General features: G+C 40.2%; 1 protein-coding gene across 1 annotated transcript in view; it reads left to right on the top strand.

Moving 5' to 3' along the window:
• ECPAS (Ecm29 proteasome adaptor and scaffold) overlaps positions 1-18901 on the top strand; it is a 2158898-nt gene that overhangs the window by 1527732 nt on the left and 612265 nt on the right. The window contains exon 37 of the mRNA XM_044061033.1: positions 7592-7681. Coding sequence (XP_043916968.1) covers positions 7592-7681 — 90 coding nt within the window. The remainder of the gene's footprint in view (positions 1-7591; positions 7682-18901) is intronic.

The following is an 18901-nucleotide window of genomic DNA, read 5'->3' as shown; positions in this document are numbered from 1 at the left end:
GAGTTTGGACATTCTTCAGTGCTGGTTGTTTATGCCAGTGGAGCAGACTCAGGAGGTTCTAGCCTTCTGGGCTTGATGGTAGCCACAACTTCAGTGGTGCCAACTGTATGTTTAAGAAGGATGCAGATGTTGCATTGGACTTTGAGGTGTCATTGGCTTCAGAGCTGTTGTGGTGTCATGAGCATTCTGTTGAAATATTGAACCCTCTAACTAGACCCTGCAGTGGTAGACATTTCCCACCTAGGTAATTTTGGATTTTCCCTTTTTTGCAGCCAGCCCCTTCGTAGATATTGACAGTGGTTGCATCAGTTGTGGGCTGTAAAACTCCACCTAAGCTCTCTCAATCTGTGCAAGAACTTTGCCCCTGTATCTCAGAAGTGTGCTTCACATCAGCCAGTTGAAGCTATTAAGAGTCCTCCTGGCCCTGTGGGAATCTGCTGAGCAAACATCTCTGGGTGTATCAAAAATAGCCCATTCTGCTGAGATAGCCTAACCTGGTCCAGCATCAAGTAACCGCCTTCGTGTGATGCTGGCAGCATAAGGGAAATAGCACACACCTTACTGCCTGTGTGGTGTTTCAGCAGATAAGGACTCTTAAGTACCAGCATCCTTTGGGTGGCATGTTTTTTGCTTCTTTGAGTGGGAGTCTGTGTGTTACAAATCACTTTGTGCACTTTACCAGGTGCTGAGCTAAGCCTCAGAGAAAGGAACAGAAACACATTGAAAGTTTTCTCATCGTAGAAATGAAGATGTTTTCTTAGCAGACTTGACATCTTTTAGTGACTAGGTCAGCTCAGCAGCATTTAGCTTGGGGCATCAAAGACAGGCATAACTGTATCAGATTCAGGAATGCTTTCTGCACCTGACCGTACTTGTCCGACAAGCATGTTAAGGAGGTCCTAGTTGTTTCCATGGAGAGATGTCGAGCAGTCACTTGTAGCTCTTCCTGTTGTCCATGCTGTGAAAAAAAATGGTCACTCAGCCCAAGAAAGAATTTGATATAGGCAGGTAGTACTTCTGGTCCCCAGAATCCATGAATTGGAAGGAAGTAGATGTCTGCAGTCACACCTACCAAGCCAGCACCAGCAACAAAAGAATTTTGAAGACACTTCTTGCCCCTCCCCCCCACTAAAAAAAAAAAATCACCAGACTCCATAAGAGGGAGTTGTAATGTTGCTTATTCAAAAAATGGTTGGGGAAGGTTTGCAAATTGGTGCAGGCTTTGAAATATCTCTTTTTGGATATTTCACCCTTTCAAGTTTGTTGAAACAGATATATTGCAGAATTAGTACTCCATCCTTTTCAAATCTGTCTCTGTCTGTGAGATACTTTGATCAGTTTAGTTATAAAGAAATATTACAGACTAATTTCCTGCATATGCGGATTGTTTTTGTGATCTGTAGAAAGGTAGACTAATGAGAAGGTATCTAATTCTGGAACTAAAATGATTACAAAATTTTGTTCATTTCAGAAAGCTTAGCATACTTTTTGTATAATCTTTTCTTGCTTTTCCCGAGGAAGGCAGCCAATTCTATGAAAGAAACATAAAGGCTGTATATCTTCAGATTCCAGTTATATTTGGCACACAAATTTTACAAGGTTTCTGATTTAAAAAAAAAAAAAAAAAAAAATTCTGGCCCTACTCATCTGAACAGTCATCAAGTCCTTATAGATCTATGATGTGTGTCATCTCAATGGCTGTATACATATAAGGTCTGGGAACATGCATATTTCCTTTCCTGGATGATTGGCTTCTTCTTGCCAAGAATCTACAGAAAGTGACTTCTGTCAGGGACAAAAATTCACAAATATTAATTCAGTTAGGAGTGTCAATCACATCTGCAAAATCCCAGCTGAATCCTCCTCAGGTTTTGGAATTTTTGGGCTATGCGTTTGTACTGCATGTTTTTTGGTCGTCTCGACTCCCCCCAGGCAAAACTTTGCAATTTTTATTGCCGCATAAGAATTATAAAATACTCATAATTGACTGCATAGGAAAACTTCCTTAGCTGATATTGGTCACTGTTCATATTCTTCAGGAGTGGACTTAGTGGGTTTGTACCTGGAATCTGTAGACAAGAATACTTTCCCATTTTCAGTGCTTTACAGTTTGAGTCATTGTTTTACGAAGGCTTTGGAGACATGGTTACTTTTACATCCGAAGGACAATGAGCAACTTAACAGTCATTGAATATTAGCAGTCTGTTGGAATTGATAGCATTCAGGAGGTGATAGTAGCTTTTCTGGAAACATTTTGTGGGTTAAGTTTTTTGAAATTCACATGGACAGTTTCACTGTGACACAGTATGACAACATATGGGATGATTAGTTTCTGACAGCATTAGTCTTTCAGATTGGGCAATTCATTAAAATATTTCTTTAGTCCCAATACTTTCCAGGTAGTTTGAACAGTGTAGTAGATGATTGGAGTCTGCACCAATATCTCACCAAAGAGTTGCTTAGGCTGTGTAGTTGATCAGAAATAGATTTTCTTCACCATAGCAGGTGAAATGTGTACTGTTCTTACTAAAGCCAGAATCAGAGGATTATGGGTCAAATGCATTGCCTTTATGTGGAAAGAGTGTTTCACCTACTAATGTCCTCCCATTTCAGTTACTGTATGCAGATTTCTTCATGATCTAGAGTGAATAGTCTACTGATTTTGATGAGATCAGATATCCCAGTATATTCCTCAACCATTTGTACCAGACATAGGGATGTTGTTTATCTAAATCCTGGGATTTAAACCTGCATACCTAGCTGGTGAAATAAGAGCTGGGCACTTTTCCAGGTATGGAACATCAAAAAGCTTTTGGCAATTGAGAAGGACGCTTCTAGAGTCACTTATTCATCCACCTGGAAAATATTTGCTCTGTGGGCTAGTTCTAAAAAATGTAAACCTTAAACATTCACTAAAAGAATCACAGGCCTAAAGCAGATGCCCTATGCTGACCGCCTTAAAAAACTCCAGCTATACTCTGTCGCATATCGTCTACTCAGAGGCGATCTCTGCTTAACATACAAGGCCATGTCAAACCCAGAGCTGTTGGACATGCTACACTTAAAGAAATCCCAATCCCTCAGAGCTACACGCTCCAGGGATCTAAACCTTGTCATCACAATAAACAAAACATGTTGGAGGGATAGGTTCCTGACCCAGAGAATCCCCAGACTCTGGAATAGATTGCCCATACATGTCAAGCAGAGTGCCTCTTTGGACCTCTTCAAGAGGAACCTTGACGATTGGATGGGAGAAAGGAAATTCACCCCAGGGATCACGTCAGTCGCCCTGCTAGACAGGGGTCCGGGAAAGTAAATAATGTGGGAAGAAATATTCAGGGAATTGTTATGGCTAGGCTTGTATAGGCCCTAGGGCTGATAGCCTAGTACTAACCTATGAACCTATGAACCTATTCCATGTTAATGTTAGTCCAGTATACATGGTTTCTTTATCAAATAGTAGTTTGCAGTACTACTTCAAGTGTACATCTTGTTGAGAGTTGGCATAAGGGTTAAGATATTTACGTCACAGACAGAAGGTACAGGGTTTGACTGTCACCTCTGAGAGAAATCGGCTGGGTTTACAATGTCCCAGAAAGGCAGCAAGCTTTGCAGTTATCTCGGAACCAAAATACTGGTTTACAGTAGTTGTAGTATATATGCTTTATCAAATACTGGTGCACAGTACTTCTAGTATACATTCATTATCAAATACTGGATTACAGTACTTCCAGAATACATGCTTTATTTATCAAATACTGATTTACAGTACTCCATTATTGAAGTCCATCTTTCGGCTGCATCAGCATTCTGTGATCTATTTAAAATTCCTGGCTCTTCTGCTATGCACTAAAGATTTAGAGGTCTTATTGGATTTAAAGTTTCCATTTAAATTCTCTTCACATTCTTGAGATTTAAGATTATTGTATAGTATTTACTTTTGCTGCTGTTTCAGCCTTTAACTTTTTTTTTGTAATTAAAATATCCTATCTTAAGCACATTACTTGAGGGAGTAGGGTGGCTTCTCACTACTTAAAAGGCAGCTCCTTATGCTTGCAGATTCACCTTCAAGTTTCATTACCTTAATCCTTTCTCCCTCTGGCATCTAAAGTGACGATTTGGTAAGAAATATTATATGTTGCTTGCGATGTGCAAATCTTATTCTTTTTCTTAGGCTTGTAGCGTAGGAGAGCTTTCGTGTCTTGGTAGAAGTTACCGCAGAGAAAGGCCTTTTTAACAACAAAGTCCTCATAGCACCTGAAAGTGGAGCATATGATGCATTTACTTCCTACATATGACACACAGCTGCCTTAAGTGATCTAGCTTGAACTAATCCTGCATGCTGATAAAGATATTACTGGAGTTGTGTATAAAACTACACATACTGCAGGTATTATTATGACTTATTTATAAACTAAAGGACTGTGGTACTGTATTTTATTGTACTGTGTACATGTCTCCGCATCATGATTTTAGTGTTTATATTGATCTTGTTCCGAGCTCATGGCTGAAAAGTGGTGCATGTAGGATCAGTGCACCAAACCAGATATCAAATATTAATGAATAAGTAGCAAAATATCAGAAACCATCTTCCTTGTTGCTCTTACCTTGACAAGAACTTCTCAACTCAAAGCTGTTTGGTGTGAATACATGTTTTTTATTTGCAATGCATTCAGTGTTTTTTTTTTCATAAGAACAAGGTTGCCCTAAGAACTAATTCTAACTTTCTTCCAGAAGTGGTCTTAGACTTAGATGACTGTTTAGTATAGCAGGATAAATCCCTGCCTCTGTCCCAGCTGACTAGAGGTTGAGTAGCAACCCAGAGAGACAGCAAGGGGAGATGGAAGTGATTGACTGTGGTCAGCTCACTCACCTCAGTGGAGGGAAGAAGATAAACCAGCTGTTAAGCTGACTGTTAGCACAGGCAGGGTGACAGTGCACTGACACAAAGGGTTTCATTAGGTACATGGACACTCCATGCTGTGGATATCACCATAGCTGGAGATCTGTATATCTGCAGTAGTATGCAGAGGGCAGCATTGTGCACTTCCATCCCAAAAATGTGTGCCTCAGTACCACAGGGAGTCAAGATAGGCCTAATGTAGAAAAAAAAAAAGTCTCCCCTACTAGCAGTGAAGGCAAGGGCTGACAAGGGTTGCAGTCTTAGTTCCCTGGCCAGGAACAGTTAAGGTGTTTTTTTTCTAAATGCAGGTGGCCCCAGTCTAGTGGAATGAAGGCATCCATGGCACGTTTGTTGTTAGAGAAGTAGTGAGGGACAAAAGCTTCATTAATGGCTGCCTGGATGATGCTGTCTCTGGTCACATGTCACCTCACGTTGAAATTTATTCAGAATGAGTAGGAGGAGGCTTATTATTCGCAGGCATATTGGAGAGGGGTATAAGTAAAAAAAAAAATGGTGTCAGGCTTTTCTCTTGATTAGTATTTTTAGCTGCCCTTGTTTTCCCATGGAAAATATAAACAGGAGTCATTTTGAACAAACTACGGACTAAAATGTTTTGACTTATTACACTAACTGAATTGTTTGATTTTTGAATAAACAGGGTAATTAAAATTCTCAGCATTATATTATTCCTACTTTCTCTCCATCAGGAATTTTCTCTCCTCTGTGTTGTTGAAGCTGTGCCTGTGAAAAGGCACTGCTTTGGAGAAGAGTATCTGAAAGTTGATTGTAATGTGTATAATGCTTCCTAATACACCCATGCCCTATCATAGGGTGACGACTATTTATTAAACAGCTCTAAAATCCTCAGCTGCTCAGTCAGAGGGGCAGGCTTCATTGGTATTGGCAACAGTGAAAATCTTTGTGTGCTGGATTACACCTCTTCAGGCTTTTTGTTGAAGTAGAACCTAAGTCTTGTAATGATTCTTTGTTATTGGACTACTGCAGAATTTGAAAAAGACTCCTTGATCTATGAATATAGGCTGATGGGTCCTGTCAAACTTCTTTACCAGATCTGTTGCCAAAATAACTAACACAATAGGTAAAAAGACATAACTGAGTACCAATATTTTGATATCTTTGTCAACTCAAGATTGATGAGCTCCCTTCCTCATTTACAAAAGAATGATCCTCCAGGTCATTTAGGATAGTTGAGCACACTAACTTTGGACTCTCTTCACCTATGATACTTCAGTCATTGTGCTTCTTGGAGACAAGTGTCCTTGTTTTATCTGTTAAGTAGAACAAGCTTGAGACTCCTGAAGGTGTCCTGTCATGGAATTTTCCAAAGGCGACTTGCAAAATTAATCTTACTCCAGGGAATAGTGGCCTTTTCACCTTGATGGACCACACTCCCTCACTGATATCTTCCAAGGGCCATTAGATATCCCAAGTGTAGTTCATTGAATATTCTAAAGCCCTGGCTAGTTAGACAGAAAATACTGACCTCCTGACCAGAGACACTTGCTGTGAGAGGGCCAAATTTACACTTTCTCAGGCTAATTTACAGAAGCCGCTTTTTAAACTGTCACTTTCAGACAGCTTTCTCAGCGCATGACTGCCTTGGAAGGAAGACATACAAAACCATCCCTTGATGACTCTAATTATGTTACTGGAGTTCACAGCACAGAGTACTATTAAAAACATTACACTACCAGCATTTTTTGAATGGCAGCATTTAGTTGTAAAAAATACATTACTGAAATTGAATGTGAGCTAGAAGTATTGTATTGTACCTTGCATATTTTAGCTGTGGCTTAAAACACAGTTATTTCAACTGCAGTAGATAAAACTAATAATGTGCATGAATTATCATATCAACCATGGAAATATTCAAGTGTTTCTTATGGAGAGTCCCCAAGAAGATAAAGTATAAGGACACATTCCCATCTGTACTACGTGTAAACTTGTCTTAATACCATATCACTTGGATCATAAATTATCTGATTGCAGCACGATCAGTTTAGGATTAAATGGTACTTCAATAATGAGTGGTTTGTTGAGCAGTTGAAAATTAGAATTATAGAGTACTGGGTAAGGAATAGTTAAACATTGCTTGGCTTATTGCAGTCTTTATACATTCCTTTCCTTTTACAGTGCAATCATATTTGTGACTTGTTGGCTGTGAAAAGTACAGCAGAAGTTTGAAAACTTTTATGTTTAAGCCAAGTAGACATTCTTGTTTGGCCGAATGACTGACATTCATACAACAATGTAGCTCACTCTTTACTTTAAAGTAGATGTTCACTCTATACCAGGGAGATTTACTTCAGTCCTTTGACAACTATTTCTGCTTACTTGCTGAATCCGTCTGTGCCTACAGAGTATAATGGTAATATAAAGTGCAAAAACGTTAGAAAGAAAGTGGAAATAAGAATGCTGACCATAATTTTATGTATGTAGACATTCTTTGTTGTTAGTCTCTTACAATATATTTATAGGTGTGCATTCTTTGTTCATCTTTTCAGTACTTACACCATTTGAATATGCCTGCAGAGTGTAATGGCAATATAAAGTGCACAAACTTTGGAAATAAAATGAAATTGTAAATGTTGAACATAATCAGTTTGTATGTAAATATTCTTTGCTCATATTTTACAATATATCAATGGATATTCTTTTTCTATACAGTGCTTACAGCATTTGGATGCATCTGTACTTGGAGAGCTAATCCCAAAGTTATGTGAATTAATTAAGAGTGGCATTGGTTTGGGAACAAAGGTATGTCTTAGTTTTTAATGTCTAAGTAAAAGTAGTCAATGTTTATTGTATTGTTTTTGTTAATCTGCCATTCAAACCTATGTTTTTTTCACTCAGTTGCTTGAAAGTGTGATGCTGTTTTCATTAGATTGAGCCAACTATTATTTGATGCGCCTGTTTCAGCAATGGTAAGACTCATGAAAAATACATCATTTCAGAAATGTTGAGCTCTGGAAAAGCATGGGATTCCGCCCATAAGATGGCATATGGTGCAGAGTTCAAGAGCTTATCTTGATTGGCTGTAGTCCATTGCTCATTTAAATTATGTCCTTTCCACTAGCACTACTTCATCTGGCTGGATTGTATATCATGTTGCTGTGCTGTCAGTTAGCTGCCACCAGTGCAGTCATCATTATTTCATTATTTTTGTTTACCATTATGTTCTTTTAAAGTACAGGAATACTTTTGCTTGTCCAGCCCCACCCTCCACTAGTTGTCAGTTTAGGTTGCTTTGCACTTGATTGCAGTCAGCAGGCAGATGCCCAAATGGAGCAAGGCATGAGATTTCCATAACTTAAATTTGAACTTTTTACAGTCTTAAGGTAAAATGGGGCGTGAAGAAGAGCTTTAACACTATAGATTTCCCTGTGAGAGACTTAAGCAGCAAAGGTTCTTGAGATTTGCATTTTTTTTGTTTTATTTCCCAGCAGTAGGTATGATCTTCTTCTCTCTTTTGTCTGTTCCCGTTAGGGGTCGCCACAGCAGATCATCTGTTTCCATTTCTTCCTGTACTATGAATCTTGCTCTAACGCACCAACCACCTGCATGTCCTCTCTTACCACATCCATAAACCTTAGCATCACTAAGTATACATCCCACTACTTCCATCCCCAAAGATGGTATTGTGTGAGGGACAAAACATGAAGTAGGATAACTGTGTGGGTGTCTTAAGAAGATCACTGCTGCAGTAAAGCTAACTGATGGGACTTACCCTGAAAAGGATGTTGTTCATCTGACCCAGTGTACATAAGTTTAAAGAAATTTCCTTTTGTGCCATTTACCTGTTCTAAGACCTCTGCACAAGATTTTGTGCTGATACTTAAAGGACAAATGGGCACAAAAGTCATCAACTTTCTTGCCACCAGTCTATGAAGCAAGGTTTTACCAGAATCAGTTTGTCAGCCATCAAGAACTGTTCAGCTACTTTCATTAAGGCAGCTACCTTGCTGGGGACCATTCCTCGTTCTTTTTTTTTTTCCATTTGATATTGATATTTCATGTCAGCTAAGATAGAGAATTGTGACTGAAGACAGCAGATCTCGTATGATGATAGACATACCAATTTTTTTTTTTTTTTGTCTAGGTCCAGAATTTTAAAGAGTGCACAGTTATGAGGCCAATAATCCACACTTCCTACATTTTCTAGCTCACAGTACGATGCAGTCTGAATCATCTTCATCAGACTTTCTTCCATACCTGAGAAAAAAGTAGTTAAAAAAAACAGAAAGAAGATGCTTATATGCTTATGTGCCCACCTCTTTCTCTTATTTGAAGTCAGACTTTTTTGTTGTGGCTAATGATAAAACAGAAAAATGCCCTATGACTGGGCTGTTCCCACTGTAGAAACCCCTTTGGAGGCCTGCAAGGCAGAGGCAGCTGACATGACCTTTCCAACTGATGAGCCCGCCGGCAAAGCTATGAAAGGAGACCCAGGGCGGGTTCTTTCGGAGGAACCTTGAGGTGTTTCTCATATTTTAGTTTCGGAAGATGTACCAGGAACCCTCATGAAGATACATCTGTGGTTTAGTCTTCCACATGTTATTTCTTTGAATAACGCACAGAAAAAAAAAAAGACACATATGTTTCCCCAATTGTTACCATTGCCCCTAGGGACCCTTAACAGGAGTGGTTTAAATTTTCAAATTGACTTTTTTTAAAGCTGTTATGTCATTGCAGCCTCCTCAGTTTCAGTCTTTTTTAATTCTTCTCCCCACAAAAGAAGGAAGGGGGTCTTCTGTGAAGAATATTCTTCAGAATATGATTATGAGCCTCTGGATTATTCTTCCCATATGAATTTACCCACAGGTTTTTCGTCTAAAGTTGATAATACTCTCTGTTCATATTCATCACAGGAAGCACTTTATTTTGGTGATAACATCCATAAAATGATGCCTTAACTTAACTTGATGGGCAAATAAGTTTCAGAATGTCCAGAAGAGATTCTGCAACTTATTGGACATTAAAATTGCAAAACCCTCTGCTTCTTTAGTCCTGGTGTCTAAGAAACCAAACCGGTATTATAAAGTTTCCGACAGCCACAAGTATTTGCATAAAAATCTTTCCTCCTCTGACCTAGCAGTTATATCAGTGGAGTCAGGTAAAATTTCTCAACCTTTTCCTTCTTGCAAAGACTTACCAAGTAGAAGTGGTAGCAGGGCCATGGACCGGTACTGATAGAGTATATACTTCTGACGCCTTAGCTTTCCATGCCATTAATTAATAGAACCACATAATTAGATGTATACTATTTATTTTTGACAGAATATTTAAATGTATTCCTAGCCTACCTGATACTGACACTAAGTCTTCTTTGCAAAATATTCGTAGTTTTTCCACACAAGCGGCAAGATATAACATCAGTTGTGACATGGTTGCTGCTGATGCTTCTTCCAGTGTAGCTGCTGCAGGATCAGTCTTGAGAAGATATTCCTGGCATTGCCTCCCATTTTTAAAAGTACAAACAGAGTAACTCATCAAACTAAAATGTTAAAAACTTCTTAATGTTCAAAAACACCAGTAACACCAATAACACTTCTAGAACCACTGTTTATTTCTTAAATCATGAGCATGTAAAATATATTTAAAATCCAAATTGCCTCTAATCTTTACTTGAAAATTTTAAGCCTAAACTCTTGGATTACCCTTAGATAGGGGCATCTTGTTTGTATCTTCTTCTGCTGACATTTTCAAGAAATTAGAGGAAAGGGGTTAAGTATTGCAAGGGTTCATGCAGCTTTTTCTTTCCTCTTATGCCAAAGTTCCAGATGAACTTCCCATCTAAATTAGGTGTCTTTATTCACAAAAGTCAAAAACCTTTCCAGCAGAAAGGTAAACAGTCTTCCAAGAAAAAATGTCAGGACAAGCTTAAGTTTGCTTTCAAAGGATCCTTCTCAGGCAAAGTTTCTGATTTCTGCCTTTTTTCCTTTTTTCCAACCTCAGTCTTCTGTCTTCCAATATTTCAGGAAACTTTCTCTTTTCTTTCTTTTTTTGTGAACTCAGTGTTCATCTCTTGGGTTCTAGGCAACACAAAAATGGTTACAAACCTTTTTTAACCTCTCAGTACTTTCTGGAATTCCTCAAGACTCTTCAAGCTAACAGCTCCCAAGCCTATACTGTCTCTTCCATCAGGGAGTCATAGAATCCTTCCCTTGCCATTGAAGAAGATCAGGGTTCCATTCAAGGCTTTTCCTTGTCCAAGCAAAGAAGGGACTTGGAAAAGAATTCTGGACTTGATCCAGTATGAACACATTTTTTTAAAAGTACCAAAACTCAAGATGCTAATCCTCCAAAACTCTCTCTTCCTCTGATCTTCACCAAGCTCTAATGGTTACCTTGGACTTGACAGATGGCCTTCTTGCATATCCCTAAACATCAAGACTGCTCAAGGTATTTAAGATTCTGTGTTATGGGATATCACTTTCAAGTTACTACTTTGCTTTTTAGGCTTTCGACTGCTCCGAGTGTGTTCACAAAATATCCAGTTTCTGTCCTGACAGTCTGCAGACTCTGTAGTATCTGTGTCTATCCCTATTTGGACAACTTCCTCATTCAAGGTATTTTGGTTCAAATGATTTTTCAGGATTTAAAGTGCATTATCAACCGCTTTCCCAACTTGGGGTTCAATCTGAACTGTAAGTCCAATCTGCAGCCCACTCAATTTCTGTTGTTATTGGGCTTTCTTTTGAATACATACAGCATACTGGCTTTTCTTGCCATGGAAAAAAAAAATCTGTTTTTTCATACAATAATTTATGTACCTAACAAATCTAGCCATGACTTGCGCAAGAGAGAGATTCCAAGAACCCTGGGGTTCATGGCATCCACAATTTAAATGATTCCTTTTGCCAGTCTTCACATGAGGAAAATTCAGTGGGATCTTAAATCAGTTTGGGCACAACACTGACAACATCTCTCCTTCCCAATTCCTGTCTTTCCTTTTAAGAAGAAAAATATGTTTTAGTGGGTTAACCAGATACAAGGCAACCCAGGGATTCACCTTTTATATTCCCCTCCCTTCCAAAAGTTCTTAGTAGATGCCTCAGACCTTGCCTGAAGGGACTTGTTCAAAGAGGTTTCAAAGTGCAGGGAGTCTGGTCCAAGCAGGTTAGGAAAAAGCATATAACCATCAAACAAATGAAAGTGATGATCTTTGCATGTCTGACTTTGCAGCACCTGTGGACTCCAGGGACTCTTCAAGTCTTAACAGACAATACCACATTCAATGGTATATCAGCAAATGGGGAGAAACAAAGTCCTTAACACCTTTACATGCTGGCATTGATATCTGGAGACCTTGCTGTTCATCAAGTCTCCTCCTCCAAACTGTGTGCATTCTCTCAGAGCTGTGTTTGATGGCAGACTACTTGACCAGACCCAAGGCAGGCCCTCTCAGAGAGGTTTTCTGTAGCTTGACCATCAGTGGTGAACTCCCCAGACATATATATTTGCCTCTACTCTGAGCAGTCAGCTCAGATTCTTTCTCCAAAGCTCCTGCAAGGATGTTGGAGAATGGACACTTTTTTCCATTGAAAGGGAAATTCCTTTCTGCTTTCCCTGCCTTTCCACTCATCTCATAGACTTTTTTGGTGACCCCCCCCCCTTTTGGCCAAGATAACATTGGTTCGCCTTTCTCTTTCATCTGGCCAAAGGCAATCACCACGTCATTTCCCACATGATAGACTTGCTCACACAGCAGAATGGCTTTGAATGCATCCAAATGTAAAGAACCTGACCCTCGCAACCTGGATGATAGGTTTCCAAGTCCTTTCAGGCACTTTTACTCTATGGATGTACTGCAGGTCATAAAAGAGGCTAGAAAACCTGCAGCAAGAAGATATAATATTTCTAAGTGGAAGAGATTTTCATTGTAGTGCCATAACAGAGGACAGTATTTGTGTGAGCTCTCAGCTCTGGTCTGGCATGCACCTTGAGCAGCATGCTCATATTAGCCATATCAGCCTGCCTGCCAATTGAAAAGTTTTTTGATGCTTTAATTAAAAATGCAGTGGAATCCTGGCATTATTTTTAATAGTGTCACATTTAGGAAAATATGTTGTAGGGGCTATATAAGGACTCAAAAAATTTCAGTCATTGCTTCAAGCTGATTTTATTCAGCTTAGCCTAGGTTGATTTTGGCTTTTGATGGAGCTAGTATTACGTTGTGTTTGATGTTGCTTCTTTTAGAGTAAATATGTTAATGTTTAGGCAACTTTGCATGCTAATTAATATGACTAGTTGTTCACATTATTTATGAAGTTCATTCTGTGATTGATGATTTGTCTTTTGATATGGATAAGCATAAATTATGTTGATTTATTTGCATATGACAAGTTTTTATAAGTGTGCAGTTACTGCTGTCATAGGTTAACAGGCCTGGGTATCATGACAATATTTAGTTAAATTAGAAACCTTTCATTTTTTTACAAGTTAATTTTTATTCTTATGCTTATATCTGGGATCTGGAAAAAGGGTGAATCTTATTTGGTATATTGTGGTGTATTTTCATTACATTGTGTTTTAATTGTATTCTGTTTTCTACTGTATATTAAACTAGGAGAGAGATGAGAGCTCTCTTTCTTGTGAGTCACACACAAGTTAAAACAGGTCACTTAGGGCTAATTACCTATGAAGTGAAGGAGTAGCTAGAACTAAACCTTGTATTTAAGGATTAAATTAAAACACTTTAAGGTTTTACTGGAAGATCTCACTCAGACTCTGCCATAGATTGCTTTGAGGGAAAGGTTTGTTTGTTTTTCTTATTTTGCTTTCTTATAATTTGTAATGCTTTATTAGCATTGCAGCGAAAGGATGCCAGCCCAGCTAGCTGGAATTTTGTAAATAATTAAATGTCATTTGTGAATGTCACCATGATTTATATAAGATGCTTGTGTTACAAATGTATTAGAACTGTATGTCATGTGTATATCAAACTTGTTTGTACAGACGTGTTGAAAAAGGTTTTTGTAAAGCACTGAGCTTAAAGATATATCCACAGTGTGTGTGCTGCTTGAAGAGAGCAGAAATGTACATATACACTATTGTAACTGTTTAAATGTATGTATTTTAACAGTGGAAACTGGAGTACAGGAGGTTAACTTCAGAAAAAACAGCTGACATTAAATTACTTTATGGCAGCTAGTGACAGAATGTCTATACTAGGGAGCTGTCTGTTTTGTCTTTAAGGTGAAATAATTACTAGTTTTGAATGTGAAAGAATGGAATTGTTTTATGACTTCCAGCATCTGCCAAAGATCTGAGGTATATGTATTTTCACAGGTAGATGCTAAATACTGCTAGCTTCCAGCAGTGGGGGTTTCACCTGGGATAGAGTCAGATGACAGGAAATGATGTCATTCTGCAAGCTATCCCAGCAGTAATATTTGAGATATTAATTTGACAACAACAACTAGAAAAATCCATTTACTACATTTGTCTTGCTCTTAAGTAAGTTAACTAGGGTATAGTAATTCTCTTAGATTCGGTCAGGAATATAGTGAAGCACAGTTTATATGTTTTTCTTTATTTATTTGAGACTGTCCTGCAATGTTATAAATATTTCCTGTGGTTTTGAACTCTGTCATTGTGACTATATACTGAGCATTTTCTGGTTCTTTTATTATTTATTATTAAATATATTTAAACATTTCATTGTGGCTGATCTTTGTGAGACATATTTATGTTTTGAGAGTAATTGCATATTTAGACAAAACACAGCAACAGCAAAACTATAACAGCAACACACCAAACAGCCAATGCCTTTCTTCACTTTATTTTAGACCTGGTACCTCGGCAATTCGCCTTCAAGGATCCTTGAAGGCGAATTGCCGAGGTACCAGGTCTAAAATAAAGTGAAGAAAGGCATTGGCTGTTTGGTGTGTTGCTGTTAATTGCATATTTATTTGGAGACACTATATGGGTCACTCCTATTAGCCTTGCTCTTGGTCAAACTACCATTTGTGTTAATATTAATATTAGGCAGTAAAATTGGACACCCTTTGTTAAAGGCCTTAAAGTAGCTGGCTGGTGGCAGTGATAACTACCTTATAGTCTGGGCAAAAGAGGGCATAGCTAGTAAACCTGTGCCAGCCTTTCCATGGTGTGTGTGTGCGTGTGTGTGTGTGTGTGTGTGTGTGTGTGTGTGTGTGTGTGTGTGCGTGTGTGTGTGTGTGTGTAAATCACACCTCAAAGTCTGTGTGTGTCAACTTCTTGGGCAGGGACACAAAGTGGCGGTTGGACAGAGAGGGTGCTGGAGGTCTTGGTTGGCCACAAAGCTGAGATTTCAACCCTATAGTCAGTCCAGTCTGATGTCTCTTGCCTTTAATTGTGTCTGACCATGTGAACTGTGTCCCTATTAGGGGAACACCACGAACCATTGTACATAATCACTTTGTTTGACACTTTGTTGTATACTTTGTTTTATACTTTCAAATGTTATCTATGTAAGTTTGTCTATTTGGAGCTTTTCTCCCCTGGCCTCCACTAAAAATTGGCATATATCCAGTCGACTGTCCCGGTAAACAAATGTAAAATAAATAAATAAATAGTTCTGCTAGTGGGAGTGTTATTGGGGATCTGGAGAAAGAGGGAGAAACCATCCCTGGACTGACTGTGGTCTCTGTGTGCTCTTAAGGGATATTGCACTTGATGCAGAGAGCTGTATCTGGAAATACTGTGTGTGTACTTGTTATCCTCCCAGTGTACATCCCCCACTGTTGCCAGTGGTGAGGATTGGGGCGTCATGGTTACTGCTCTGGTGGTGGAGAATCACATATTGGTTGGCAGTGGTGGGATATCCACATATTGGGATTCAGTGGTGTAGATATTAAAGTCCTGTAGCCTGTAAATAGTGGTCACTAAAAAAGGTGTTTGTGCTCTCAAGCAGCCACATGGTAGATATTCAGAGTTTCATATCACAATAGTTTTATTTCTTTTCTTGTTAGCTTAGTTAGTCAGGGACAGCAGACAAGGATGTCAGCAGAGGAGTATGGCAAGGTGACAACAAACCAGTTGGCTGAGATGTGCCAAGCAAAAGGACTGGGGCATGCCAACCTGACTAAAGCAGAAATGATTGCAGCCTTAGCCACAGCTGCATCACAGACCAGCAACCAAGAGGGCAACCAGACTGGCCTTGGGGATGTACAACTCTCAGAAAATGGACGGTTCAACCTTTGGTCAGAGGACTTAAAAATCTGTCTGGAGTCAGAGAGGCTTGAACCGGAGGCCAAACATTTGGAAATAGAATCAACAGAGATACTGAGATGGCTGGAGGCCAAAGAAAATCAGAGACTGAGACATTTGGAGGCTGAAGAAAATGAGAGGCAGAGGCAACATGAAAAGGAAATGCTGACTGCCAGGGTCATGGAGGTAATGGCGAAGGGAATACCCAAGCCCCAGAAGCATCAGAGGTCAGTAAATTTCTTCCACCATCTGCAGAGTGTGATCATTTTGATAGTTTTATTCATATCTTTGAAAGGGTATATAAACAGTGTAGTGTTGACCAAGGGCTCTGGATACTGTTCCTAACCCCCTTACTCCATGGTAAAACTGTAACTGCTGTTTCTAAATTGTCTGATACTGATTGCTTAACTTATAATGCAGATAAAAATTGTTAGTGTTTTAACACCTAAAGTTTATAAAAGAAGAAGTTTCATGTGCATAGGCACAAGGCAGATGAAAGTGCGTGTGAATATATTGCTGAACTAAGCACTTATTTTCATAGGTGGGTGATTGGGTGTCAGGTCACCACATTTGAAGGGCTGGCAGACCTTTTGGTGAGGGACAAGCCCTTAGCACTTTGCCTGAGGGCATGAGAGTGGTTGGCAGATAGAGAATGTAATAGCGTAGATGAGTTGGGGAAAAAGGTAGAACTATACCTAGCAAGTAGGGCATCACTGCATAGGAAAGGGGTACCCAGTGCTGCATATAGGTCTAAGAGAACCCCTGGTGGGCAGCCGAAACCGCCCCAATAGAGTTCATCAGTAACAGGGGAAGCCACTAGTTCAGGTACAAGGCCAGGATCAAGGGTTAAATGTAAAACCAGTGGGGTCATGTAGCATATAGATATCAATGGAGGCAAGGTGGGGAACAAAAGGTGGGAGAGCCAGTAAGTGAGAATGACAGAATGCCAGCAGTAAGTTGTCTGGAGACAACAAGGGTAACAAACTACCACAAGAGGTTATATCCTATCCTAGTAGATGGGAAACAGGCCACTGCAAGAGAGAGTCAGCCTCTGACCTAACCATTGTGAAACCTGCAGTGGTTAAAGAGGAGCACTACTTGCTTGGGCAGTGTAGTTCAGTCAGACCTTTAAATTGGGACCGCATTGCAAATACCTTTGGCTAGGGTTCATCTTGACTGGGAGGGTGAAAAAGTAAGCAAGCAAGTAGGTGTGTTTGAGGATATCCCTGCAGATGTCCTGAGAGGGAATGACTTTGATAATGCAGTGCCTTGTGTGCATGCAGATACGTGCAGTCAGGCTTGGAGACAAGCATGTGGGTCTTGTAGCCAGGGGGGACCCAGACAGACTGCACACTTGAAGCCAGGACTGGTGAGGTGGCTACTTCAGGGAGGGTTCTATCATGTAGCAGTGAGACTGAAGGTGAGCCACAGCTGCTTGTGGGTACTGATGTTCCTTTGAACAGAATGACTGCAAGGGCAGAGGTGAGTAGTAGTACCCAGGCTGACAATGAGGCACTGCTGTCAGAGGAGACCAGACTTCCTGTGGAAGGGGAGCTGGGAAGGGTACAAAGTGAGAGTTGAGACAGGCTCAGCTTTCAGACCCTATGTTTACATGGCTTGAGGGAGGTAGCTGGGGAGGCACATGATTCTCAGAGAGGGGAAATATGTATACTGGGACAAAGGGTTACTGTATAGAGAGTGGATCCCTGAGGGAGGGCTAGAGGGTGAGAGAATACAGCAGTGGGGTAGTGCCCAGAGCCTACAGTCTGGCACTTCTAACCATAGCCCATGACATTCCCTTTGCAGGTAATGTGGGCATAAAGCATACCAAGAGACACATTGCGCAGAACTTTTATTGGCCTTGGATTTCTCGGGATGTAGCAGGGTACTGCAGATCCTGTGAGCAGTGCCAAAATGTAGCCAAAGCAGGAGACTGGGTCAGAGCTCTTTTGGTGCCTTTGCCTGTGTAGCCTTTTCAGAAGGTAGCTGTAGATATTGTGGAGCCTCTGAGTACCCAAGGTTCCACAGGGGAGAAGCATATCCTACTGGTAGTAGATTATGCTACCATATACCCTGAGGCAGTGGATCTGTCCTCCATTGAGGCAGAAAAGGTGGCAAATGCTTTGTTAGAGATTTTCAGCAGGGTAGGTTTCCCCAAAACAAATACTGAGTGACAGAGATGCCAATTTCATGTCAGATCTGTGGGAGCAACTGTGGGGTGAAGCACCTAAAGACCATCCCCTGCCATCCCCACTCAACACTAAAGACTATGCCATGAGTATTTGCAGACCAGTTTGAGGGAGTGAGACAAATATTTGCCCCGTCTGTTGTTTGCATACAGAGAGAGTTGCCCCAGGAATCCACAGGTTTCTCACCTTTTGAGTTGTGGTATGGGCAGAGAGTGAGGGGGACGTTTAGATTTGATTTGCAATCAGTGGGAGGGTGTGTGTGAATCCCACAAGGAGTCTGTTGTGGCATATGTCCTAAACCTCAGGATAAGGCTCAAGGAACTCATGGGCTTGGGCCAGGAGACCCTGGCAGAAGCTCAACAGTACAAAAAGGTCTGGTATACAGAGATGCTCGAGCTAGAGAGATTATGCTGTGGGGCAGCAGGTTATGGTTCTCATTCCTGTCAGAAACAATAAGCTGCAGGCAGCCTGGGAAGGACCCTTCAAGGTGGTAAGGAGGGTCAGTGATAACTGCATGGTAGAACTGCTAGGCAGGAGGCATGGGCACAAATTGTACCATGTTAATATGATGAAACCTTACCATGATAGGGATGCC

Source organism: Protopterus annectens, chromosome 2.part0 (genome assembly GCF_019279795.1).
Source record: "Protopterus annectens isolate FY-2018-M chromosome 2.part0, PAN1.0, whole genome shotgun sequence".
NCBI lineage: Eukaryota > Metazoa > Chordata > Ceratodontiformes > Protopteridae > Protopterus > Protopterus annectens.
This window is presented reverse-complemented; position numbering and strand designations above follow the sequence as displayed.